The sequence below is a fragment of the Meriones unguiculatus genome, chromosome 1 (assembly GCF_030254825.1).
Source record: "Meriones unguiculatus strain TT.TT164.6M chromosome 1, Bangor_MerUng_6.1, whole genome shotgun sequence".
Taxonomy (NCBI): Eukaryota; Metazoa; Chordata; class Mammalia; order Rodentia; family Muridae; genus Meriones; species Meriones unguiculatus.
The window spans coordinates 148,583,105-148,610,447 of NC_083349.1; the positions used below are offsets into that span (position 1 = coordinate 148,583,105).

General features: G+C 42.7%; 1 protein-coding gene and 1 pseudogene across 1 annotated transcript; both read left to right on the forward strand.

Annotated features, from left to right (window-relative positions):
* The first annotated feature begins 6,258 nt into the window (after positions 1-6,258).
* On the forward strand, positions 6,259-6,942 carry LOC110542736 (large ribosomal subunit protein eL27-like; annotated as a pseudogene).
* A 4,629-nt stretch (positions 6,943-11,571) lies between these two features.
* On the forward strand, positions 11,572-25,313 carry LOC110542735 (interstitial collagenase A-like). Its single transcript, XM_060376910.1, has 10 exons — positions 11,572-11,670; positions 12,230-12,471; positions 12,570-12,718; positions 12,914-13,039; positions 15,270-15,428; positions 15,531-15,648; positions 21,930-22,063; positions 24,298-24,460; positions 24,929-25,032; positions 25,213-25,313. The coding sequence occupies exons 1-10, from the start codon at positions 11,572-11,574 to the stop codon at positions 25,311-25,313; spliced, it is 1,395 nt and encodes a 464-aa protein (XP_060232893.1).
* The last annotated feature ends 2,030 nt before the right edge of the window (positions 25,314-27,343 follow it).

Sequence of the window (27,343 nt, forward strand, 5' to 3'; positions counted from 1 at the left end):
CTGGCCCCTTCACTCTGCTGTCTTGATTCTGTTCTGTAAATTTTACCTAAAGACTCCAGAATGGCTTAACGTCTTTTGCCCTGGGAAGGTTTGGCCCTACAAAAGTATAGCACTCTGTGTTTACAGGAAGTGAGGAGTGTCAGAGCCTGAGGGTAGGAGGAAGGAAAACAGATGCTGGAGATCTGGTGAGAAGTTAGTGTAACCCAGCGGAGGAGCGGATTTGACACTGATGAGACACTGAAATCCCAGCATCTCAACAATCAGTGAAATTATAATATATACATGTATATTTAATCCCAGCACCTTCTAAGTGCTGGGATTAACGGTGTAAACCACCATGCCCAGTACAACATGATATTTTCATGTGTGTACAGGGTAGATTTGAGGAAAGTTGATGGCTGAGGCCGAGAGAAAGAGTACTGAGGGAGTATGTAAGTTAAAAAGATAGGCTTCAGAGACTGAACCAACAACATGAGAGCTTGCATGTGCCTGACCTAGATCCTCCACACGCCTGTGCAGATGTGCAGCGTGGTCATCATGTGGGTCCCCAAACAACAGGAGTAGGGCTTGCCTCTGACTCCTGCCTGCCTCTGGATCCCTGTCACCCAGCTGAGCTGCCTTGTCTGGCCTCAGTGGCTTCGACCTGCTGTGACTTAATATGACAGGATGCCTCCCCTTCTCTGAGAAGAAGAGGAGAAAATGGAGGAAGGAGTCATGAGGACCAGACTGGGAGGACAGGAGGGAGGAGCTGGAATCAGGCTGTAAAGTGATTAAATAAATAAAATTTAGAAAAAGAAAAGAGTTCTTTTTTTTTTTTCAATGCAGTTTATTCAGGAACCTTGAACAATCATCTGACCCTGGGGAAAGCCAGCCCACAGCTTAAATAGCCTCTGGGTAGCCAACCCCAGCGTGCCACGTGGGCAATGCAGATAGGTCCACATACATGGAAGCAAGCCAGATCCTCAGCCTTAGCCAAATGTGGAGTTGTTCGTGACAGAGAGCACTCACCATCGGGAAGGTGGAAGGCAGAAACCAGCTCCATCTTTAAGGCGCAGCATTACGCAGCTCTCTACAGTTCCCCCTTTTTGTTTTAGACACATCAGGCAAAAGTAGAGGTCTGATCTCTGATATTAGAAATAAATTGGGACTTTGTACTGATGTTCATTTAGGTGTCATCCACCCAAAGAGCATCAGACCCGTCTGATACCTTTTTCTCAGAGGCGGGACCTGGGGCATCAACCCGCATGCAATCAGACATGCTCTTCTCTAGGTCCAAAGCAGCTGACCCTGAGTGCAGTGCTTAGCCTCGCATCCTGAGCGTAACATTTTGGCTTTTTATGGTAGCCAACCATGCTTGGGGAGACTGTCCTGCTTCAATGGCTGTAAAGGCCTGAATGATCATGGCTGCATTACGCTGTTGTGAGACTCTAATCTTGCATATATACCACAGGCAAACCAAGGAGACCAACACCAGAAGGCCTGCTAACGCTCCCATGCCCGCCCATTCCTTCATATGATTCATGGCTGCAGCAATCCATGATGATAATCCTGTGGCTAGTCCTGCGTCCACTCTGGTAGAATTTACTGTGACAATGGCCACTCTCAGCCGCTCCATCGTAGTATTGAATTCTCCAGTCCAATTACCTAAAATATAGCTCGGCGATTGTTTAGACAGATTTGCAGCACAGGAAAAATTCTCATGTTATATGCTAGTGACTCAAAGTCCAGCATATTTTCATTGACAGCCAAGTTGAGCGATTTGCCATAGGGTATCAATTTGCTCCTGCACGAGGTCAATCCTCTGATTGAACACCATCAAGCTTCCTTTTAGTTGAGCATTAATTCCTTTTTGTACAACTAAGACATGAGCTACATTGGCTAAATGATTATTCAGGGTCTGAGCAGTCTGCCCAGTATGACTCATGGCTAATGCCCCGGTGGTAGCTCCAACAGCCACCAATGAGATGGCAGTAACAATGGTGGCTGTAGTTCCAAGATCCCTTTTCTGTCTGAAGAGAGTCATAGCGTGAGGGGCATCAACGGGCACAGGCACCCAGTGAGCGAGGCATGCGAGTAACCAGGGCATACCTAAATTTACTAGCATTCCAGCATTGGGCAAAAAAGCAAGTATCATTACCACAATTACTTGGCTCTATCTGGCTAATAATGAATAAAAATGGGGGATATAAACAAACAGGTGTGGGCTTATAGGAAATATTATGAGAAGCCTTAACGCCCTCGTTGGAACATCCTGCATCAGTTCTAGAACTAGCAGTGGTAGTATCCAAGGTCTGAGTAGGTTCAGGAGACCATTGCCCTCAGGGGCGAGACGTGCTCCATGCCAATTGACTAACTCCATGTTTTCCTCCACTTTTGAAAGTCATTTAAGGTTCTTAAATTATTTTTTCCCTTTTTTTTAAAAATTTTTCATCAATTACACTTTATTCATTCTGCATCCCCCCATAAGCCCCTCCCTCCTCCCCTCCCAATCCCACCATCCCTCCTCCCTCTGCTTGCATGCCACTCCCCAAGTCCACTGATAGGGGAGGTTCTCCTCTCCTAAGAAAAGAGTTCTTAAAGATGGCATAAGAAAGAAAAGGGGGGGGGGGGTAAGCTTTATCTCCTCACCTGTAAAATGATGCAGTCAAACTAGATTGTTTGTTATGAGTATAGGATTCATTGCAGTTATTAAAACCAGCCCTAAAATATCAGTCTACATTATAAGCTATATATATATATATGTATATATATATATGTTATATATATATATAACTTACATATTAATAAATTCAAGTTTAATAAAAAGCAGTGCAAATTATGGTACTTACTTTTATGCAAATATGCCATTTAAGAAGCAGAATGATACAGCTAAAGATGAACATAGAGTGTCTTATTTTTGAGACAAGGTCTCACTGTGTATCCCTTGTGGCCTGTGGACCAGGCTGACCATGCACTTGAGACAATCCTCTTGTTTTTGCCTTCCAGACAGTGCTGAGATGAAAGGTTTGCTCCATCATACCTGGCCAAACTTAAATTCTTGAGAAAGCCCCAGCCCTAACTTGGTTATAATTACAATACTTGATAATCCTACCAAGAAGTATGTAAAAATAAAGCCCCATGGACATGAGAAAATCCAAACAAAACACTGGCATACAGACTATTCCTATTTTTAACACAGAAAGTAATACAGAAAGCAAGCGGATATATATCATTCGCATATATAATGTTACGTAACTCTCATCCATGAATCAGGCATCTTAAAAGTCATCCTGTAATACAGCCAGCCATCCTGCAGACAGGTTGCAGGTATAAACAGAGACTAATCCATCTTGTCTGACCCTGAGTTTGCTTCACACCCTCTGAAGCCTGCCTACCTCAGCTGACATTAACTGATCTGGAAAAGCGATTTAACAGCAAAGTTGGTAGAATAAGGAGAGACTGACAGAGGTGAGCCTGAGCAGGAGAAGAAAACAGAGGAGGCGCTTGGTTCTCCGAGGCAGGTTGAGTTAAGACGTAGGCTGAGTGACCCTGGAGGGTGTGCAAACCATGAAACTGGGTTACACTCCAGATTCAAACCATAAGAATCTAAGAGGCTAGTGTGGCTAAGAGTAGAGGCCCCAAAAGTTGTAAACTCAGATTCTACACCCTAAGCAGCCCCCAGAATTGGACTGTTCACACCAGAAGGTCATTCCTGGCTCTGCTGTCTCTTTTTGTATATATAACTAGGACATATGGAATTTCAACCAGAGGAAATACATAGAATTTTGACATATGACCAGTTTTTGGATTCTAGAACTCATTCTTTTAATAGCTCAAGAAAATGCTAACTATAAACAGAAACTATGGATTTATGATTGTCAGTCTCCCACTGCATCTTCTGTTTTCTAGTACCTCATCATGGGAATACTGTAAAGGTTGGAAAACTACTGTATGGTCATTTTGATTGCATCATAAATAACTTGGCTAAGACAGTGTTGTCTCCTTGTAGGCAGCCTCCAGGATTTGCACATGGTATCTACTGAGTGGGCAAACTCACACTCATGATAATTCGAATCCCTTGATCTTAGAAGAGTAAAAGAAACAAACAAACACACAAACAAAAAACCCTAACCACACGCATAAGGGCATTTTTCAGACGATCAAGACTAATGGGAAGTATCCCTTTTATTTAAGTATTTCTTAAGGATCTACTCATTCATGCATTAATTCATTCAATGCACATTTGTAAAACTATAGAAAGCTGGTGTGTACAGGTGGCAGTTTAGGATCTTTTGCAAGAAAATAAGAGAGATTAAACCATAGCTTGCGGAAGAGTATGGAAGATTCTTCAGGCCAGAGGGATAAGGCAGTGACATGGAGGCCTGAGAAGCTAATAAAATAGCCCTACTGTCCTGAAAAGCTATTGCTCTGCTTGAGAATTTCTACGTCCAGAGTGTGCATATACTTGCACCGCAGTCACAAAGATGTGTGCCAAATGATTCTGCCCCTTCTGCCCCTTCTGCCCCTTCTGCGACCTTCTGCCCCTTCTGCCCCTTCTGCGACCTTCTGCCCCTTCTGCGACCTTCTGCCCCTTCTGCCCCTTCTGCGACCTTCTGCCCCTTCTGCCCCTTCTGCGACCTTCTGCCCCTTCTGCGACCTTCTGCCCCTTCTGCCCCTTCTGCGACCTTCTGCCCCTTCTGCCCCTTCTGCGACCTTCTGCCCCTTCTGCCCCTTCTGCGACCTTCTGCCCCTTCTGCCCCTTCTGCGACCTTCTGCCCCTTCTGCGACCTTCTGCCCCTTCTGCCCCTTCTGCGACCTTCTGCCCCTTCTGCCCCTTCTGCGACCTTCTGCCCCTTCTGCCCCTTCTGCGACCTTCTGCCCCTTCTGCGACCTTCTGCCCCTTCTGCCCCTTCTGCGACCTTCTGCCCCTTCTGCGACCTTCTGCCCCTTCTGCGACCTTCTGCCCCTTCTGCGACCTTCTGCCCCTTCTGCCCCTTCTGCCCCTTCTGCGACCTTCTGCCCCTTCTGCGACCTTCTGCCCCTTCTGCGACCTTCTGCGACCTTCTGCGACCTTGGGTTTAGGGTTAGTGGGCATTCACACCTGAAAGGAATCTTGAAGACCCGAGTAACCATGTGTGAGCAGTATCTGACACAGTGTTTATCATTAAAGCTACTACATGGCCATATAGGTAGGTAGGTAGGTAGGTAGGTAGGTAGGTAGGTAGGTAGGTAGATAGATAGATAGATAGATAGATAGATAGATAGATAGATAGACAGGTAGATAGACAGACAGGTAGATAGACAGACAGGTAGATAGACAGACAGGTAGATAGATAATAGGACCAACTTTTCCTACAGAAAACTTTTCCTCCCTAAAAAAAAAACAGTATTAAATCATCAGTATTTAAAAGTTCCTTGTTAAAGACCACTGCAACACATGTAGTTAAATTTAAAAAAAAAAAAAGTAGAAGGACAAAGAGGAGAAAGAGATTTAAATGAACTAATAAAGCTCAAAAGGCTGGCTCTCTAGGCATAAAAAATAAGACACAAGTTGACATTCAAAGACTAAATTTACTATGGAAAATAGAAACACTTTTGAGGCTTTCACAAATTACCCAGCCTGAAGCAACAAGAAAATCAGAGTAGTTTGCCTGTGCAAAAAGAACTGGGAGGTAGTTGCCCCTAGGAAACAGTCTTTTAGGAATGTCATTCTCCCATTGAAGAAAAGGTAAAGGGGATAATGTCCTTAAAATTACATCCAAAATGGGGGTGGGAAAGTAGGAGAAGAAGGGTCTCTTAAAAGAACAACAAAAAAAAAAAAAACCTCACCCTGACATAAAAAGCAAATGTGGTTTAAATTATTTTTATCTTCCTATAACCATGTCAATTCTAGGTGTTGCTAAATTTTATTGAATATCTGGCATTTTAATTATTATTATTTTCAAATAATTACATACCAACCTACAACTTACCTGTGGATATTAGAAGTTCTGCCATGAGCAGCTAGCTGAACATTTCAAGATTTAAGACTAAGTAGCTATGAGATTGGCTACCTCAGCAAAATTTAATTCACAATTGAAATTGAATAAAACGTTACTTTAAGTTTTGGGTTTCCAAGAAATATCTGCTTCCAGACACGTGACATTTATGTTAATGGTTCTGGAATAGACCAGGAAACAACTGATGACCTTGCTGACACAGGTGGGTCATGGGTCTGAAGGTGAAAGGTTAGTGGAAATGTCCTTTCTTTTCAGCTGGCTGCTGGGTGCTTCCTGTCAAATGGGCAAGTTCGTGAAATCTGGGAAAGTGGTGCTGGTCATGGCTGGATGCTACTCTGGACACAAAGCGGTCAACGTGAAGAACATTGATGATAAGGGAGGTCCTCCTCCCCTACTATCTGATCCTAGCCTATCAGTTCTCATCAGGACTGGCTGCATCCTCTTCCTTTGTGGCCTGGCAAGGCTGCCCTCCCTCAGGGGAAGGTGATCAAAGAGCTGGCCACTGAGTTCATGTGGACTAGGAGAGGGGGATAGGGGAGAAAAGGAAGGGAGGATGGGACAGGGAGGAAATGAGGGAAGGAGCTACAGCTGGAAACAAGGTGAATAAATTGTAATAAATAATAAATCAATAAAAAAAGAAAAATAGAATATTGATGATGGCACCTCAGACCACCCTTACAGCCATGCCCTGATGGCTGGAATCGACCGCTATCCCTGAAAAGCGACAGCTGCCATGGGCAAGAAGAAAATCGCCAAGAGATCAAAGAGCAAGTCCTTAGTGAAATTTTATAACGACAGTCACCTCATGCCCACAAAGCACTCTGTGGACAAGACTGTTGTCAACAAGGATGTCTTTAGAGACCCAGCTCTGAAACACAAGGCCAGGCAGGAGGCCAACGTCAAATTTGAGGAATGATACAAGACAGGGAAGAACAAATGGTTTTTCTAGAAGCTTAGCTTTTAGGTTTAGTTTTGTTTATACCATTAAAAATGAAAATAAAAAAGAAGGTGGGTCATAAATGGCATGGACAAAGCCCATTAGAGAGTTTTCATTTTTATCGCAAGACGGAGATGGTTTAGAGGACAAAGGCACTTGCTGACTGAGCCCTAGTTTGATCCCCAGAATCCATGAGAAAAGTAAAAAGGGAGAACATACTCTTCTGGCCTCATTTGAGCTATGCCTCACAAACAATATCTTGTTGTCGTCATCATCATCATCATCATAGTTGTCTCCTTCTCCTTCTCCTCGTCCTCCTTCTCCTCTTCCTCCTTCTCCTCTTCCTCCTCCTCCTTCTTTGGTTTTTTGAAACAGGGTTTCCCCGTGTAAACGCCCTGGCTGTCCTGGAACTTGCTTTGTATCCCAGGCTGGCCTTGAATTCACAGAGATACACCTGCCTCCACCTCCAAAATTCCCAAGTGCTGGAATTTAAAAGGTGTGCAATACCACACAAGGACCAAGTATATTTTCTAGAATTAGCGCTCAGAATTTTGTTCAAATAAAGGATAGTGTTTATAAAAGTTTGAATGCCACTAGACTATAGAATACATATATTTCTTCAAGATTTGATAATTTTCGGAGCCTCTTTGAAGCTCATTCTGTAAGTGATTGTTTCCTCTCTCATTCCCGACAGTCACATTATCCTCACTCTTAGGTGAGATTAGTAGCCCTTATTTTCTAGGGCTTAGGGAGCCAGGTAAGGGCATTTCTTCAAAACTTCATAGTTACCTCAAGATCCAGCTATACCACTCTTGTGCATATACCCAAAAAAGGTATTCTACACACTACTAAAGAGACACGTGCTCAACCATGTTGATTGCTGTTCTATTCATAATAGCCAGAAATTAGAAATAGCTTACATGCCCATCAACAGAAGACTGGATCAGGAAAATGTAGCACATTTACACAAGGATATTATTCAACTGTTTAAAAAATATGAGATTCAAAGGTAAATGGATATAATTAGAAAAAAAGTTCATTCCAAGTGAGATAACCCAGACCCCAAAAGACAAATATGGGATGTGTTCACTTATGTGTGGACACTATCTTTTAATCTATCTGAATAACCACAGAGGTTAGGTCTAGAGTAAGGACCTAGTGGGGAAGGAAGGATATCCCAGTGAAGGTGGGAACAGAATATATAGTCAGAGAGAAACAGGAGGGATACTGGGACAGGAGGATTAAACTAGGAGGGGCAGGAAAGAGGAGGGTAAGAGAGGAAATGTGGGGACAGAGTGCTAAGAATTTGGGACATTTGAGGAGTCATACTAAAACATACCCTAGAAGCCTCTTAAAATATGTACATATATGAAAAAAATCTAAATGGAATCACCAAATAGTAAGGAAGTCAAAGCCCCAACTAGACATCACTCTCAACCCAGTGAAACCTCCAGTGAGTGCCAGGACCAGGTTGCATCTTATCGAGTTGTTGTTAAAGGGGCCCCACAGAAACCCCCAAACAACGCGGGCTGTTACTTAAGCTGGTGGTTGCTCTCCACAAACTGATGTTAAGGCCCTGCTGCTGAAGACAACATCTCCATAACTCACTGGGCACAGGGAAGATGAACTGGTGCCTTCCTGGGACTTTCACTCCTACTGACTATTGTTCATGGTACTAGAAGGTCTTCTGCACAGTACCAGAGGAGAAATCTGAACACCACCCCAGCTCCAAATCATTTGATCGTCAGTGGTGACTTGTCTGCATGATGTGCTAGTGTAATGGTGGGACAAACATCGTGGGAGCAACCAACCTCTGTTGATGACATTTGATGTCCGCTTCATGAGATGGAACGCAGGCCTGGCACTGCTCGTGTGACCATGAACCTGAAACTAGATAGGTTGTGGACCTAGGGGGAAGCCAAATACTACCGTTCTGCTAAAGGAAACAGAGTAATAAAATGACTCCTAATGACATTCGGCTCTTCCCACAGATCGGTGTCTCACTCAGCCATCGTCAGAGAAGCTTTCTCCTTCGGTACATGAAAACCAATACAGAGTTTCCACAGCTGGACAATGTGCAGAGAGTGAGAGACCTTGAAACACTTAGATGACACTGGGAAACACTCAGAAACACTGGGAAGTCTCCAAGTCCCTCAGGGCTCAGGGAGCTATGCGGAAGAGGAAGCAGAAGGGTTGTGAAAGCCAGAGGGGATGGATGACACCAAGGAAACAGTACACACAGGACTGACGCACATGTGAACTCACAGAGACCATGGTAGAATTCACAGGGCCTGCACAGGTCCAAACCAGATGTGGTCCCAGTGCTGAGATGGAGAAGTAGACACAAGCTCTCATCCCAAACCAAAAAACTACCCCCAAGTGATAATTGCTCCCAAAGTAAAAACTAGTCTCTCCAGGGAGGGGAGATCACTGGATATACAAATCACCCTTAAAGACAGGCCCCACACGCAGCAGTAGATAAATAATACAAAATGAACTCTGTGGCAATTTCAGAGTTTTGGGGGGCTTATATATGTTTTCATGGTGTGTGTGTATGTGTGATATGCTTCTTTTCTCCTTTTGCTTATTAGTTTGCTCATTTTGTTTTATCCTTGTTTGTCTCTTTTATTTGTCTGGCTGCTTTTGTACCAGAAAGACAGTGTGGAGTTGGAAGGGTGGAAGAGGTGGGGAGGGTATGAGGGGAAAGAATTTAGGTTAAGAAGGTATTCTATAAAAATAACTATTTTAAATACAAAATGAAATAAGAAGAGTATTTGGCAAGCCCCACCTGCCCTTTAACTCCCAAGGCATATCCTGTGACTTGTCCCTGCTGACAGCACTGTCGCTGTTGTCCTTGCCTGAGCTGCAGTCACTCCCCTGCCCACCTACCCTCCATCTGAGACCCAGGAAGAGAGGTTATTTCCTTTGTGAAATCTTCTTCCAGTTTCCTCCTACACCATTCAACTGACATATTACGCCTCTTAGATGAGGAAGCTATGGTTAAACGATGAGAGCAATCAAGCGCTTTCAAATCAATCCAAGCACTAAAGTATTATTATCGATGAAAGCGTTATTTATGAATAACCCAGCGCAGTGAGAAGAGACATCCACCAGGTGAAGACAGATCTGAAAACACTGGCCTTGTTACTGCGGCAGAATGGGTGGCACCGTGAGAGCTGAAGCGGGGAGACGGAGGTCAGTGATTGTCGGCGCTGGATGTTGTTGGAGAGAAGGGACAGGAGGAGAGAAACCTACAGGGACAGACACCTTGTCTCACTAATGGGGATACAGGTGCCAGGAGTCACCACTCACTTCAATGTGAAACCTGACTCCTTGAGTGCTCATCTTTCAGTACACAGTGATCTGCGTATGTCACTATGCCAGAGAGGCTCCAAAAGGCCTTCTGAATGAATGACCATGTAAATAATGCACGAATGTGCTGTGTGTGTGTGTGTGTGTGTGTGTGTGTGTGTGCATGAGTGTGTGTGTGTGTGTGTGTGTGTGTGTGTGCCTGTGTAGTATTAACACATGTCACCTACCCTCAGTGAACAAAGATGTGCTCATATCAAGAGATCAAGGACAATAAATATGTAAGCCCCTGGAATCACACTTGGTCTCTTACTAGCCCATTTTACCTGCTATGTTTAGACAGGTTTCCAGAAATGGATCTTCTTTGTCCCTTGGTACTGATGGACAGGGTCTATTTAACTCTGCATATCTCGTCTCCCAGCTTGGATGAGAGTTCTTCATGGGAAACGTTCCCATAGCCTAAACCTGGATAAAGACAAAGAGAAGCTAACAGTGCTATTGCAGTCTCATGGCAGATAGTTTATCCAAGGCAGAAAGGGACCTCAGAAACCCAGCAAATCCAGGGTGGCCTAGAGTTCAAGCAGTGTGGGTGCTGGACATCATCTGTCACTCAGGGTCAGTGAGCCCACCCTCTTTCCAGGAAGCAAGGTGTGTGCAGACAGCAGGAGAATGGATTAGTAAAATCTGCTTATTAGAGGACCACAGAGGACTGTAGGGCTGGCTCAAATTGGAAAGGGCTTCCTTGCTGTGTAAGGGAAGAGGAGTTTCGGTTTAATCCAAGAACCCATGTGAAAGAGTAAGACATGATGGATATGTGTTTGTGATCCCAGCACCAGGGATGGTGACATGCTTGGTGAGCTCAGAACAACAGGAGTCCCTTTCCAAAAACCAAAATGGAAGGCTCCTGAGGAAGAGCAACCAAGGCTGGCTTCAAGTGTGCAAGCATACACAGGCATGTTAAGGTACACACATAGACACCCCACGTGGCCTTGGTGTATGCTGTGCTTATGTATTTAAGAGGGCAGACTCTTTTTCAAATTAGATGGCTATAAGCTGGGGAATTCAACAGCTGAAATGCTGAAGGACATATCTTTCACACATGTGCTGTCTGAGATAATCCTGGGACTGTTGCACCAAACCAATCTAAATAATCTGCTAGGGGTCACAGTCTCTGATTTCTCACACTCTTGACTGCTAATGAAGAGGATGTTGTGAATCATGAGTCAGATAGCCTCTGGCTTCCTAGAAGTGGAAGGGGTCATATATAAAGATGGAGCTTCCAGGATAGGATACTGGAGCAGACAAGGAGGGGACCATTAGTGGTCTTCCCCAGAGGAAAAGGACAGCATGCTTACCTTTCCTTTGCTGTGGCTTCTCTGGGGCACCAGTTCTTATGCTTTCCCCGTGTTTCAAGACGGACAGAGGCGAGATGTGGAGACAGTCTGGGTAAATGAATGCTACATTGCACTTGAGAGCCTTTGCTTTGCATCCTTCTATTACAGCACGATGGCATTTATGGAAGGATTCCCAGCTAAGAGAAATGGTGTTTGTTGGAAATGGAACCTTCTCAAAATGTATCTAGTCAAATCTAGATACCCTTTGCTGGTTGGAGGGGAGGGGGACAGAGTGCAAACCTCCCTTACAAATATTTTCTACCACAAACTTCACACTTCTCAGCAGTTAATGGCGGGAGATCTCTGCTCTGAAATAAGGATAACGAGGGTGGTAAAGCCTAATCCAAGCTTTCAGGGTAATTCTCTATTTTGGCTAAAACAACGCAGTATCTTTTTTTTTTCTTTTTATTAAGTGAGAACCATTATCCATTCAGTATTTCAATAACTAAATATTTCTGTGTTTTTAAATGCGTGTGTGTACAATGCGTGCACCCACTGCGGGTAAAGGCCAACAGCGCCTGAGCCTGGGGTTCTTCGCAAGCACCGAGTGCTCGTAACTGTTGAACCACCTGTGCAGACCCTCATGGTTCATTAATTTTATATTTTATCAGAAATACCTGGAAAACTACTACAACTTGGACAAGGACACAGCGGTTAAAAACCTAAGTGGCAAGGAGTTGATGGCTGAAAAGCTGAAGCAAATGCAGCAATTATTTGGGCTGAAAGTGACGGGAAAGTCAGATCCTGAAACCCTGCGAGTGATGAGGAAGCCCAGATGTGGAGTGTCTGATGTGGCCCCATATGCCATCAATCACTACACTCCCCGTTGGACAAAAACACATCTGACTTACAGGTAACTTGTTTGGGCATCAAAATGGGGGTGCGATTCCCCCGTTAGAACAGAAGGGAAAAGAGCCATTATGTTTTCACCTTATTTTTTTTTCTTCTTAGCATTTTAAACTACCCACCATATCTGTCAAGAGAAGTTGTGGAAGATTCCTTCGAGAGAGCCTTTAGACTCTGGAGCGACGTGACACCACTAACATTCTCACGTGTCTTTGAGGAGGAAGGAGATATTGTGCTAGCCTTCTACAGAGGAGGTAAGCCCTTTAACTTCCCCTTGCCCTTAAATATCTGCTTTGCAGGAAGAGTTCCTTGTTGAAGAATGTTATTGATTTTGTGTGCTTGAGGAGAAGAATAATATCACATTGGACAGAAGTTTATTGACTGCTCAGCAAAGCCTTGAGATAACCAACATGAGAACCAAATGAGTTGTTGAATTTTGTCTCTTGCAGACCATGGCGACAATAACCCTTTTGATGGACCTGACTATGGCCTTGCTCACACTTTTCAACCAGGCCCGGGGATTGGGGGCGACGTTCATTTTGATCTTGATGATAGGTGGACTGACACCAATGAGAGTAAGTCGACTGATGCTGCTTCTTGGGGTTTGCCTGGACCTTCCTAGCCCATTTGCAGTGTTGGCTGATATAACGGACAGAATGCATCAGTGGGAGTAGGTAATCTATTACTACACAGAGAATTAGCAGCACATTGAGAAGCATGAAACAGGAGTAAATTCTGATTGATTATCATCCCTGGTAACAAACAGATCACTCTAAAACTTCTCTTCTCCGTTCTAGGTCCTTTGCATATGGGTGTTTAGCTTGAGATGTTTCGGGGACTCTTAACAGTGGGAGTGGGGGTTTCCCTGACTCTTTTGTCTGTGCTGAGGACCCTTTTCCTCCTAATGGGTTGCCCCTCCCAGCCTTGATATGATACTTTGTGCCTAATCTTACTGCATCTTGTTATGCTATGTTCGGTTGATATCATTGGGAAGTCTGACCTTTTCTGAAGGGAAAAAGAAGATCTCGGGGAGAGAGGAGGTGTGGGAAGGGGCTTTGAGGAGTAGAGACTGGGGAGGCTATGGTCAGAGTGTATTGTATAAGAGAAAAAAAGACAAAGAAAAAAGAAAATTCTGAGAGCTGGTAAGATGCCACTCCTGAAATCCTCATATTTTAAATTTATTTTTGGTAACTTATTCAATTTATATCCCAATTGTAGCCTCCTCCCTTATCTCTTCTCAATCCTACACTCCCTACTGCCTCCCTCTTATTCCCCTCCCCTATTTCTCAGAAATGGGGATCCCTCCTCTCCTACCATCTGACCCTAGCCTATCAAGTCTCATTCCAACAGAACCAACAAATCTGGGCCCATGGGGGCCTGCAGAGACTGATGTACCAACCAGGGATCATGCATGGAGAGGACCTAAACCCCATGCTCAGGTGCAGCTGATAGGCAGCTGAGTCTCCATGAGGGTTCCCGAGTAAGGGGAGCACAGGCTGTCTCTGACATGGACTCTGATGCCTGCTCTTTGATCACTTCCCCCTGGTGGGGGTTTATTGCCAGGCCACAGAGGAAGAGGATGCAGAATTCCTCGTTTTGATTCCTGGAACCCATTTAGTGGAAGGAAATGGATTCCTCTAAGTTTCTCTCTGCCTTCCACACAGACATCCTCAGACACTTTTGCTTACATGCACACTCTCACATATACACACAAACACATACACACACAGGCACACAGGCACACAGGCACACACACACACACACACACACGCACGCACACACGCACACTCGCATGTACACATGCCCACAAGCATATGAGCACACATGCACACACACTAAACAAATAAGTGTGACAAATTTTCTTTTAACAAGAAAGAAAGTGTTGAAAGTTTCAATGTGTTGCTTATGGCCCTGGAATTTTCTTTTCAAGAAATATGCAAAAAAAACTTAAGAAATTCCTTATTAAACTTGGAAAAACTAAATAAGAAAAAAAGTGAATTTGTACTTTCCAGGTTTTACAGCACTGAGCAGCTATCACCTTTGTAAGTAAGAAAAAGTACAAACTGTTAGCAGCTCTTCATTGCTCCGTGGAGAAGGAACTCATCCCAGTTCAGGGTTAACATGGAATCCTCTGAGCAGGACCTTGAGTTAGTGAAAGCTTTATGTACCAATGTAATCCTAGAGTGTAGGCTAGACTGTACCTCTTTATTATTTTTTTTTAATTTTTTATTACAATTCATTCGCTTTGTATCCCGGCTGTGGCCCCCTCCCTTGTCTCCTCCCAATCCCATCCTCCCTCCCTCCCTCCCATGCCCCTCCCTAGTCCACTGATGGGTGGGTCCTTCTCCCCTTCCTATGACCCTAGCCTATCAGGTCTCATCAGGACTGGCTGCATTGTCTTCCTCTATGGCCTGGTAAGGCTGCTCCCAGCCACCTTAGGGGGAGGTGATCAAGGAGCCAACCACTGAGTTCATGTCAGAGACATCTGTTCCCCTTATTAGAGAACCCACTTGGAGACTGAGCTGCCATGGGCTACATCTGTGCAATGGTTCTAGGTTATCTCCCTGCATGGTCCTTGTTTGGAGTATCAGTCTCAGAAAAGACCCCTGGACCCAGATATTTTGGTTCTGTTATTAACAATACATGCACACTCCCACCATCAGAAAAAGATTATATAGATATATTTGTATTTCAAAAAGTGACCAAGAAGATGTGAGCATTCACCCTGAAAGACTATTTCCTTACTAAATACCTCAAAACAATACAAACTTTCCTAATTAGAAACAAATCTCTTCTTCCTTCCAGATTTCAACTTGTTTTACGTTACGGCTCATGAACTGGGTCATGCCCTTGGACTCACCCATTCTTATGATATAGGGGCACTAATGTTCCCCAGCTATACATGGTACACTGAGGACTTTGTGCTAAACCAGGATGATATTAATCGCATCCAGGCTTTATATGGTAAGTGAAAGAGCCATTAGCAGCACAGCCAGAGGCGTTTTCATTCTTCAAGTGAGCTTTCAGAAACATGGAAACTAACTCCAGGTGTCTTACACTCTTTAGGGCCGTCCCCAAATCCCATCCAGCCAACTGGTGCAACAACTCCAACTCCATGTGACAGTCGTCTGACCTTTGATGCCATAACTACATTTCGGGGAGAGGTGATATTCTTTACAGGCAGGTAAGATATTTGTTTTAGGCTGGGCTCTGTGTTTCACTATTGTAGGCTACCAATATGGCTCATGTGTTAACCTTACTGTAGGTGGTAACAATTGCTTGCATTTCTTTTTCTTTCCTTCTTTCCTTTCTTCTTTCTTTCTTTTTTTCTTTCTTTCTTTCTTTCCTTCCTTCCTTCCTTCTTTCTCCTTTTTTACAACTTTAATGACTCTAATTTTCCACATGAATTATTCAAAGTATCACTGTAATGTAAACGTAATGTAAATATAATATAATTTTATGGATAAGTAAATTATGACAGGAAAAAAAGAGTGTTCCTCTGGGACACAGAGCTCATGGGTGGCAAAGCAAATATTATTCCCCTGGCCCCTGATTCAGAGCTTTTGGGGGTTGTCAATCTATGTGTTAATGATTATGATAGTACTTAAAATTCCCTGTCAGTGTGTGGACCTGAAAACATGCTGGTCCCCTTCCACACAAGGACCACATGTGCTGTCCACACCACAGTAATTTGTAAAGGTCCAGGCCACGTTATATCAGAGCCAGCTGCTCCCCTCTGAATGGTGATCAGAGGCGCTCTAAAAGTCTGGATTCCTCAGTCATTCTTCTCAGAGTGCAGTTGGTGCCATCCGGCTATGGGGCTGTATCAACACCCAAACTCAGCTACTGGCTCCAAATGCTTTCTAGTATCTTCCTTACCACTTTTTGAGAATAAAAGATAAGGATGGATCCTGCATGATGAAAAGCATGCATTGAAACATAGCCTTAAAGGAAATCTCAAGGGCTGGGAATGTGCTTCAGTAAGGAGGCCTAAGCACAGAATCCTGGGTTGGGTCTGAAGTATCAGACCTGTAATAAAAGGTCAAGGTAGGAGCTTCAGAAGTTCAAGGTTGGGCTGGATATACACTAAGCAGTTAAGAGCACTTGTTGCTTTTGTGGAGGACCTGTGTCTCCAGCACCCACATGGCGGCTCCCAACCTCTGTGGGCACTGAGCAAGCACATGGTCCACAAACATACATGAAGGCAAGACAGTCGTACACATAAAATAAAGTGAATAAATAAGAAAACATTTAAAGAAGTTCAAGGTAATTATTCTGAAAGTTGGCCTGGATTACTTTGTTTTGAAAGGCTGAAAAAGAAAGCAGGATGTAGGTAAGCCTGCCCAGTTGTAGGTTGGGTCATTATTCTGTATTTGTTCCACATCCATGCATTTGATTAATCACAGATCTATGAAGCTAACCAATGCTTTTAAAATCGCCGCTGTACTGAGTTTTCTTGCTGTTATACCAAAATAATATTGTATGGTAGGTATTTAAATAGCATTATAAATATTCTTATTTAAAGCAAAGCCAAATGTTCATAGTTATATATATTATGTTTTATATTTGAGATTACAGCATAATTACTCATTCCCTTTCCTCCCTCAAATTCCTCCCATACATCCCTCCTTGCTCTCTTTCAAATGTATCCCTCTTTTTATTCATTGTTTTACATACATCTATGTATATGCATATGCAAATATCTAAATATAACATGCTCACTCTGTATCCTGACACTTGTACGGATATTTTTAAGGCTCACAATTTGGTATTGGATGACCAATTGGTGTGCTCTTCCTTGGAGAAGATATTTCTCTTGCTCTCAGTGTTTCTTAGTTGCCTGTAGTTTTTTGTGTAGGGCTGAGGTCTTGTGGGCCTTACCAGTCCACTTTGACAAGTCTGTTGTCCTTGTTCGCCTCATGTTTAGGTAGTCATATTGGTGAGGCTTTACAGGTGTAGCTTCTGACATTCCTGTGAGACACAATCTCACAGCAAACTTCCTGGTCCTCTGACCCTCTGGTAATCTCTCCACCTCCTCAGTGTTCCCTGAGTCTTAGATATGAAAGTGTTTTGTAGAAATAGCCAGTGGGACTGAGCTCCACAATGTGGCATTTTGATCAGTTGTGGATTTCTGTAGTGTTCTCTGTCCGTTACAATGAGAAGTTTCATTGTTGGCAGTGAAGACTACGTTTATCTGTGGGTATAAATACAAATATTTAGAATGTAGTTAGGAGTTATACTTAGTTTAGTCAGATAGGTTCATGACACAGTGAGCCCTGGCATAGTGTATCTCTTAGTGAGCAGGTCAAAAGTACAAATAGAGAGCTGTTGGTTGCCTTCCAGGTATGAATGCCATTAACTTCAGCCTTAAGGTTTTAGTACATGCTGGTTGTTGTTGTGGTTCATAACTACCATAGCTGGAGAGGACTGTTGCTTCCTCCCTCCTTTGGAAGCTTGCATGGCACCTTCTGGTATTAAGATAGCTAGTCCTCAGGGATGAGGCTTTTGAGTTAGTTTTAGCTCAAGAGCCTCTAAGCCCTATGCCTAAGTGCATGCTGTCTTCAGCAACAAGGTTTTATCTCTCATCTCTCGGGGGCAACTGAGGACATTTGCAATAGCGTGTAATGTTTCAGGAGTCTCTTGGACAACCCTGACCAAGAATTCAAAAGAGGTTTCTCATGCCCTCTGTTAGGGGTTTTGTTGGGTCGTCTTTGGCTCTTGGTGAGAGCATTGTCAAGGCAGGTGAGAAAAAATCTTAAGTTTTTTTATACATAGACACGTGAATTACAGGCTTTTCCTTAGGAAGATAGTCAGTAGTATGACTTCTTATTTCATCTTTAGACATCCCTACTGTTATTTATCTTCCGCCCTTCTTCCGTATTTATCTCCTCCCTCCCCTAATTATAGCTACCCCTTTCCAATTTTTCTGATCAAATCACTTGCACCCTACTATTCTCCTCCCTATTACCCTGCTACCCTCCTACCATGGTAATGGCTGCTTTTCGCTTTCCTGGCTCCTGCAGTTTCTCCAGGATATGGACTCACATCTGAAGACTTGGAGCTAGAGCCCCCAGATGAGAGGACATGTGTTGTTTGTCTTTCTGGGTTGCCTCACTCAGTGTGGTCTTCTCTAGTCCCATCCATGTATCTGCCAAATTCATCGTTTCATTTTTTTTCCTTACAGCTGAGTATTATCTCATAGCACACATGTGCCACGTTGTCAATATCTGTCCGGCAGTTGACAGACATGTAGGTTGTTTCCATTTCTTAGCTACTGTGAATACAGCAGGAATGAACATGGCTGAGCAAGTATCTATGGGCATATGCCAAGGAAGGATATAGCTGGGTCGTATAGCAGATTTTTTGTTTTGTTTTGTTTTAGAATTCTTCACACTGATTTCCATAGTGGCTATACCAGTTTGCATTTTAAAAAGTGTTTAATCTTATGAAGCCTCGCCTTTCAGTTGTCGGCTTTAATTCTTGAGCAAACGAAGTCTTACTCAGGAAGCCCTTACCAGTATCTTTACCATGTAAAGGCACTGTCTGTGTTTTCTTCTAGCACCTTCAGCATTTTGGGACTCGTGTTTAGGTCTTCAATCTATTTGGACTTACTTTTGTGCAAGGTGATAAATATGGGTCTGTGTATCGTGTAGACTTTCAGTTTTCCCAGAAACATTTGTAGAGGAAACCTTTTCTTCAGCATGGTGGCTTTGCCAAATATTAAGCGTCTCAAGTTACTCACGTTTGATTCTTCAGTTTTGTTCCAATGGTCTGCATGTCTGTCTCTGTGTCAGTACAGTATTGTTTGTATTACGATGGCTCTGGAATATGTCTTAAGACCTGGAATGTTTATCCCACCAGCATGGCTATCTGGGGTCTTTTGTGGTTTCATATAAAATTTAGAATCTTTTTTTTTCTTTTTCTGTGAGGAATGAGATGGGGATTTTGATTAGGACTGCATAATCTGTAAGTAGCTCTTGATGTAACTGGCATTTTTTATAATGCTATTTCTACTAATCCATGAGCATGGGATGTCTTTCCATTTTCTAATATCTTTCTCTACCTCTTTCTTCAGAGGTTTAAAGTTTTCTTTATTTTTTACAGTTTAACAAATGCTGCTGTCCATTTTATGGAAAATAGATGTTTCCCCCTCACATAATGCATCTTAATTCCCTTCCCCATCTCTTCTCCCATCTAGTTCCACTCCCTTTCTGGGTCCTATTGGACAGCAACAGGTTCCTAAGGGGTAATAATAAAATATAATTAAGAAAATAAAACAAAACAAACAGGTCAAAGTTGAACAAGATAAGTAAACAGAGGAGTAGGGGCCCAAAAGAAGGCACAAGAATCGTAGACCCACTCATTTGCACACTCAGGAATCTCATAAAAACACTAAACTAGACCCATGCAGCCCCTGTGTACGCTGCCCAATCTCTGTGAATTCATGTGATTAATCATAGGATCATAAATCATAAATAATCATAAGTGCTGATTTAAAGTACCTTGTTTTGGTGTTTTCAATTGCCTCTGGCTTTTTATAATATTTTATATTAGTTTATTTACTTTACATCCTGAGAATGCCCCTCCCTCCTTTCCTCCCAGTTAACCCCACTTCCCCTCCTTCCCTCTTCTCCTTTCCCTTTCTCTTAGAAAAGGGGAGCCCCCTCCCTTCCATCCCTCTGTATTGACCTTCCCAGCACATCAAGTCCCATCAAGACTGCTCTTATCTTCATCCCCTGAGGCCAGGCCAGGCAGTCCTGCCAGGGGGAAGTGATCCAAAAGCAGGCAATAGAGTCCATGTTAGAAACAGCACCCTGCCCCCCCCAACTGGCCAGATGCCCCACATGACGGCCAAGCCGCCCATTGGCTGCTTTTATACTCTTTAAGTCATATCGGATATTGTTTGATTGCTCTCAAAAGCTTTGTGCCAGCATTGCACTAGCATATCTTACAGGCAGGAGGACACCATCATAGTTCAAAGGATTTGCGGCTGGGTAGCATGCATGGTACCTTCTTGTACCAAAGATTTAGTGGTGAAGTCTCTGCGTAGGCACCGTCTCAATTTCTCCATGTTCAATGAGTTGAGTAGGTGTTATCTTCAGCAACGGGAATTTGCTGTGGAAAGTAAAGAGGTTTAAAACTTTCATTGTAGAGGTGCTTTAGGCACTTTATTTTCTTTGAGGCTATTGTGGATGTGTGACTGAATCTAGATATTCATCCCTTTCTTTTAGGTTTATCAGCTTAATGGAGTAGAGGTCTATTTAAATATTCCCTTATAAAATTCTGAATTTCTTTGGTGTCTATTGGAGTGTTTCCTGTTCTATTCTGATTTCATTAGTTTAGGTTCTCTTTTTCTTTGAGTTGATTGAACCAAGAGACTGTCACTCTTGTCTATATCTTCTCAAAGAATCACAATTGATCTGAATTACAAATCAATTCTTTGTATTGTTTTTGTTTGTTTCTATTTTATTGATTTCTGCTCTGAATTTTATTATTTTTTATTTGGTTTGCTTATGTTTTTCTAAATTTTTGAGTTGCATCGTTATTTTTCTGTGCTCTTTCTGATATTTTTAATGTAGGCATTTTGAGCTATAGGTTCCCCCTATAGACTGCTTTCAATGTGTCACAGGGGCTTTATTATGTTGTGGTTTTGTTTTCATTCAGCTCCAGGATTTTTAAAATTTATTTCTTAATTTCTTCTTTGAACCATTCATCCTCATTCAGTAATGAGTTATTTAGTCTCCATGCGTTTGTGTATTTCCTAGAGATTTGTTTGCCCTCAATTTTAAGTTTTATTGCGCTGTGGTCAGATATGATGCAAGGAGTTATTTAAATCTTTTTGAACTTATAAATATTTGTTTTGTGCCCCAGGATGTGGTCAATTTTAAAAAAGCTCCCATGTGCTGCTGAGTATGATGTGTATTCTTTGGTCTTTGGGTGGAATATTTTGTAGATATCTATTAAGTCCATTTGATGTACAAGAACAATTAGTTCTGATGTTTCTATGTTTTATTTTTGGTCCAAATGACCTACCTATTGGAGAAAATAGCATATTGAAGTCATGTTCTATTAATGGATTGATTTTAATTTCTATCTTTAAATCCAGCAGTACATTTTTTTGAAAGATAAAATTGGTGCACCAGAGTTTGGTGCTTAGGGTAACACTATCTTCTTGGTTAGCTGTTTCCGTGATTAGAATAAAGCTTTATCTCTTATGATTAGTTTAGCTGAAGTCAATTTTGTCAGATATTAGGATACTCACACCTTCTTGCTTTCTTGTCCTACTTGATTATAATTTTTGTCTATTCTTTTACTCTAAGAAGATGCTTATGTTTAAATCTAAGATGCATTTCTGTAGACACCAGGTAGAGTGATTGAGTTTTTTTTTAATCCAGTCAGTCAGAAGAGGCTGGAGATTACTGGGAGACCCACTGACAACCGCATTTTCTCTTCCTTCCAAACCAGGTTCTACATTCGTGTAAATAGATTCATGCGGGAACCTGAGCTCAATTTGATAGGTATTATCTGGCCAAATGTGCCAGGTAAACTTGATGCTGCTTACGAAGTTAGCATGATGAACGAAGTCCGCTTTTTCAAAGGTAATGCTTCTAGTTGGTTCTTTTTGTTTTTATAAATGAAATCTTCATTCAGCTTCGGAGTGAGATAAAAGGGTATTAGCTCCATTCACTGCACGTACTTCTGGGCACCTAAGTGTCACCAAGTTAATGGAAGCCCCTCAGCTTAATTAAAAGTTGTATTGTATATTCAGCGTAATTTTATTGAAAAGCAGATGACTAAAGATACAACTCTTTAGGCGTGTTTAAGACCTTGCAAACAATGAACTGTGTTTTGAACTGCCTTCATTGCACAGGAGTGCTCAGAAATAAAATGAGAGACATGAGCAGTTCTACAAAAGATAGCACAGAAAGATTTTGTGTGTGACACATCCTCGAGAGAGAGAGAGAGAGAGAGAGAGAGAGAGAGAGAGAGAGGAGACCAGGCACTGCTGCCTGCTTCTCCCAGTGTGCTGGTAGCATGTTCCCATGGTAACATGTTCCTCTGACTGCCATTCCATTGCTTTTTTTCTTGGTGCCATTCTGTATGGCAGCGAATATGAAATTGCCATTTTACTAGAAGTCAGCAGGGCCCTCTCGCTGTCGATATCCTGCCCTGGAAAACAAAACGCACTCTCAATCTCACCTCGAAACTTCCCTGAGAGAATCTAAATCTTAGTTAAGTTTTCCAGACGGCTCATTCACAGATGAATGCATGAGAAAATCTAAGTCACTGTTGACAGAATTCAATGAGTCTGTGGGATTCAGTGAGGTCAAAGAATCTAGCACATGTGACTTTGAAGACCATGTCGGACACACATGTTTTCACCAATGCGTTTGGTACAGTGCAGATAAAGCACGGGGATGTTTTATGCAGTTACATACACAACACAAGATGTGAGTATAGTTCAGACTAGCACAACCCTTTGCAACAGTATCTCTGTCCTTCAACATATGGAATTAAATAGAAGTTTACCTACACAGCGTTAGGGCACCATTTCATGTGACCTAGACCTAAATATAAGCATGTTTGTGAACTAGAGTGGTCTTAGCTTCAAAACAGACCAATTTCCTTTGTTGTATAGCTTAGGGGCTGTAAACAGACAACCTCTTTTTTTTTCCATAATTTTATTTTTCTCATTAGTTACATTTTGTTAATTCTGTATCCCAGCTGTATCCCTCATTCCCTCCCCAATCCCACCCTCCCTCCCTCATCTCCTCCCTGCCCCTTTCCAAGTCCATTAATAGGGGAGGACCTCCTCCCCTTTCATATGACTCGCTTTTGTCAGGTATTTTCCGGACTGGCTGCAAAGTCCTCCTCTGTGGCCTAACAGTACTGCTCCTCCCTTGGGAGGTGGGGAGGTCAAAGAGCCAGTCATTGAGTTCATGTTAGAAATAGTCCTTGTTCCCCTTACTATGGGAAACCAATTGATTACTGAGCTATCACGGGTCACATCCGAGCAGAGGTTCTAGGTTTTATCCTCTCATGGACTTTGGTTGAGTGTCCATCTCAGAAAAGACCCTGTGCCCAGATACGTTTGGTCCTTGTGGAGCTCCTATCCTTTCCACATCAAACTCCCCTTATTTCATATGATTTCCTGCACTCTGCCGAAGGTTTGGTTGTGATTCTTAGTTTCTATTTTGGAGCACTGCTAGGTAGAGACTTTCAGATGCTTTCTGCGGTAGACTCCTAACAGACAACCTCTTGAAGCTGCATAAATTTATATATCTACTTAGTAAAATGCTGTTGCACTTTGCTACTGCCTTGGTTGCCTAGAAATTCTGGTTCTATCTGTCTTTGGAAAGCAGCTTCGACTGTAATAGTGGCAAAAGAGAGAGAGAGAGAGAGAGAGAGAGAGAGAGAGAGAGAGAGAGAGAGAATTTTCAAAGCTTGTTACAGATTAGAAAGGCCAGTGAGAGGAAAAGGTCTTCTATAACCCAGGCTAGGTGGCTCACGCCTTTAAAATCCAACATTTATCCAACTAAGGCAAGGAGGATTGCTGCAAACTGGAGGCCAAGCCTGGTTATATAGCGAGCTGTAGACCAGACTAAGTTCCTTGTCTCAAAAACAAACAATCCAACAGACAGACAAAAGCAAACGCTTAATCAGTTTGAGACTGGATCCCCAGATATCAGCATTTAACGGAGAACAAGGCACCCACCCCATCCTCCCCCGCAGGGGCTGCATGGTTGCCGTCTGTAGTTAGGACACTGCTCCAGCCTGTGGAGCTTAGCTGGAAACGTCGACAGGGAGTTCATTTGTGGCTTTTGATTGGCAGGTGATAAGGTCTGGGCTGTTCGCACACAGAGTGTCCTGAGAGGATTCCCCATCGATATCCACAGCTACTTTGGCTTCCCTAGCTACGTGACCCAAATTGATGCCGCCGTTTGTGAGGAGGAAACTGGGAAAACATACTTCTTTGTTGACGATATGTACTGGAGGTAAAGGCTGAGAGCTGAATGGGGTTAGAGCCAAACTTGTTTCTATACAGAAAGATCTTAAAATGAGTTTCAAATGACGGTGGCCAACTGACTTCTGTGTGAATAGATGTGGCCACTCACCATCAGTTAGTCCTCAGACTGGCAGGCATCGCTCGTGTTTGCACAGGGCATACAGTGCGCCCCAATGGGAAAGTAAGGGTATTCAGCTTCCTGAGTTACATTGGCCTAAACTTAACCATTCACATAGCATTTTACCTTAAGAGAACATCTGTGTAGTTCGTTGGATTTTAGAGGGACCTTATGCATATTTTGATACACCCAACATTTCTTCACCCAATTCATTCTTTTCTAATCTCAAGAATTAAGAAAAATTTTTGGCAATCCATGCTGTTGTGTTTTCTGTAAATATTTTAAGAAATCTGCATGTTTGATCAACGGTCCTGATACTTTTAACCACTTTTTGATCAGGTATGATGAATACAGACGGTCCATGGATCCAGGTTATCCCAAAGCAATAGCAGAGGACTTCCCTGGAATTGGAGATAAAGTTGATGATGTTTTCGAGAAAGATGGTAAGAGTATAAACATACTTTCTCTTTTAATATTGTTACAATATTAAAAGTAATAGTGTTGCTTTTTAGACAGAAAATGTAAAAAATAAATATGTATATTGATGGCATGAAGCACTCAGAATTGAGTCACAGTCTGGAAATACATTATAATATAATAAATATCTTTTCTTGTATTTCTAGGAAATTTCTACTTTTTTCACCAAAATATTCAACACAGATTTAACCTCCAAACAAGAAGAGTTGATGCTACTCGTGGCTCTCAAACCTGGTTCAACTGCTAAAAATATTGGCAACCTGTTACCAAGTTAAGGAAAACAGTTTATCTCATGATCTTAAACAAGATATTTTTCTGAAGAGCCAAATATTTTGGCAACCTGTTATCAAGTTAATGGAAATACATATCCCGTAATGTTAAAGAGGATAGTTTTCTCAAGAGCCAAATATTTTTATATTTTTATTTACCTTCCAGAATCACTAAGTACAAATTAATTTATATTTTATTTTGTGTATTTTCACAAGTTATAGTGTAATTTTTTTGAACTAAAACAGCTTAGTACCACAATTGACAGCCTCAGAAAGTTGAGTTCATGGTTGACAAGTCACTAAAGGAGGCCATTTGTACAGTGTGTGACTGATGTTGATCCTAGGCAGCTCCTTTCGAGAGACGAGGCTCAACAGAGAAGCTTTTCCCAGAGTAAAAGTGGCTCTTGAACCCAGGAACAGGCATATAAGAGGAAACTCGTTGCTGCTTTGGTTTTGGCGGTTTAAGGCAGGATCTTACAACCCAGTGGACTCTCAACTCTTCTACCTCTGACTCCTGCATGCTGGGATTCCGCCCACCACGCCCAGCTAAAAGACATTGGTTTTATACAAAAGTATTTGATACTTAAATAAAGCCATTCTTGTCTCTAATGCCTTATAAGTTATCTGTTTCATTATATTATTGCCTGATTGTCAAGCCTCACTTATATAAGTGTCATTTTCCTATTTAAAATGGAAAACAAACAATAACAAAAATAGTCATCCAAAAATTTTAATTTTCTACATTCTTGTAGAGTTTGTGCTATGTCGAGATGAGTTGTTTCTCTATTCCCTTTATCTCCGACAGGAAATCTAAGCATGGCTTAGAGGTAAAGAAAGCAAAAGCAGGAAAGGTTTGTGTACGTAGATGCCACTTCATCACTTAAGCAAATGGGAGAGTCACATTTTCCCGAAGTTGGACTTCTTGCCGCTGCTGGGATTTGAGGGTGGTGGCCAGCCAGCAGGCTGTGTGGAGAAGTGATAGCGCCAAATCTCCAGATCTAGACACCATGGAAGTGGGAAGGTGGCTGCTATCAGGAAGCAGCTCAGGATATAACTAAATGCAAAGTTGGACTGTGGAGGAGGGGGAGGAAAGATCAGAGGAACGGGGGGTCTGGGGCTTGGGAACACTGCTCACAGAATCAACTGACTCGTGGGGACTCATGGGGACATGCAGAAGTCAGGGAGCCTGTAGGGGTCTGACCTAGGTCCTCTGCATATGCTGTGGCTGAGTATCTTATTCCAGATGGACTAGTGTGTGGACAAACCTGAAAATCTTGAAGTCCACTAAGACAGCAGCAGAGGAGGGCAGCTTGCTCTGACCCTGAGTGACCGCGTCTGAGATTATGCTTCCCAGAAAATGCTTGACCACTTCTTACTGAAGATAAATAGCTCGTTCCTGGGGATAGTTTAAATCATGCCTGCAGCAGGATATGCTTCGTAAAGCAAAGGAATTGTGGCTCCTGATCCTTACTAATTCTCATCAAGGGCCAAAGCAACATGCTTGGGGTGGATCTTCAAAGCACTGGATAATTATGTATGTGGCAAGGCTACAAGGCTAGACGGGAAAGAACTTACTGAAACGGGTACCTGTAAGTTGGGATTGGTATTTCAGAAAGGAATCCAGGAGGTTTTCAGATGTGCCGTTCACATGTGAATGTAAACATCATGGACACAACAGTGTTCCATGGTACATGATGGAGAGATCAAAACTTCTGTCTCACGGTGTGGAGTCGGCAGCCAGAAGGTGCCGGGAGCCTGGAACTGCCACTGAATTTGTTACATGGAAATGAAGCACCCTGCACCAGACTCGGGTCTTTGGGAAGGTCCAGAGGGCAGTTTTTACTAAGACTATAAGGTATACATTAGAACAGGGAAATACTGGTGTCTGAGGTGCTTACGCGTGTGTGTCCACGAACACACGCCTGTGGAGATCAGATAGCAGCCTCAGTATTCAGTGTTCATGTGCCATCCACTTTCCTCTCTTTCTTGAGACAGCACCTCTCAGTGG

Excerpts from the sequence above, each read along its gene's own strand:
- LOC110542735 (XM_060376910.1), top strand. The coding sequence starts at position 11,572 with ATGCTTACCTTTCCTTTGCTGTGGCTTCTCTGGGGCACCAGTTCTTAT. Across the intron at positions 12,472-12,569 it reads AAAACACATCTGACTTACAG|CATTTTAAACTACCCACCAT; the intron begins GTAACTTGTTTG and ends TTTTCTTCTTAG. Across the intron at positions 24,461-24,928 it reads GTTGACGATATGTACTGGAG|GTATGATGAATACAGACGGT; the intron begins GTAAAGGCTGAG and ends CTTTTTGATCAG.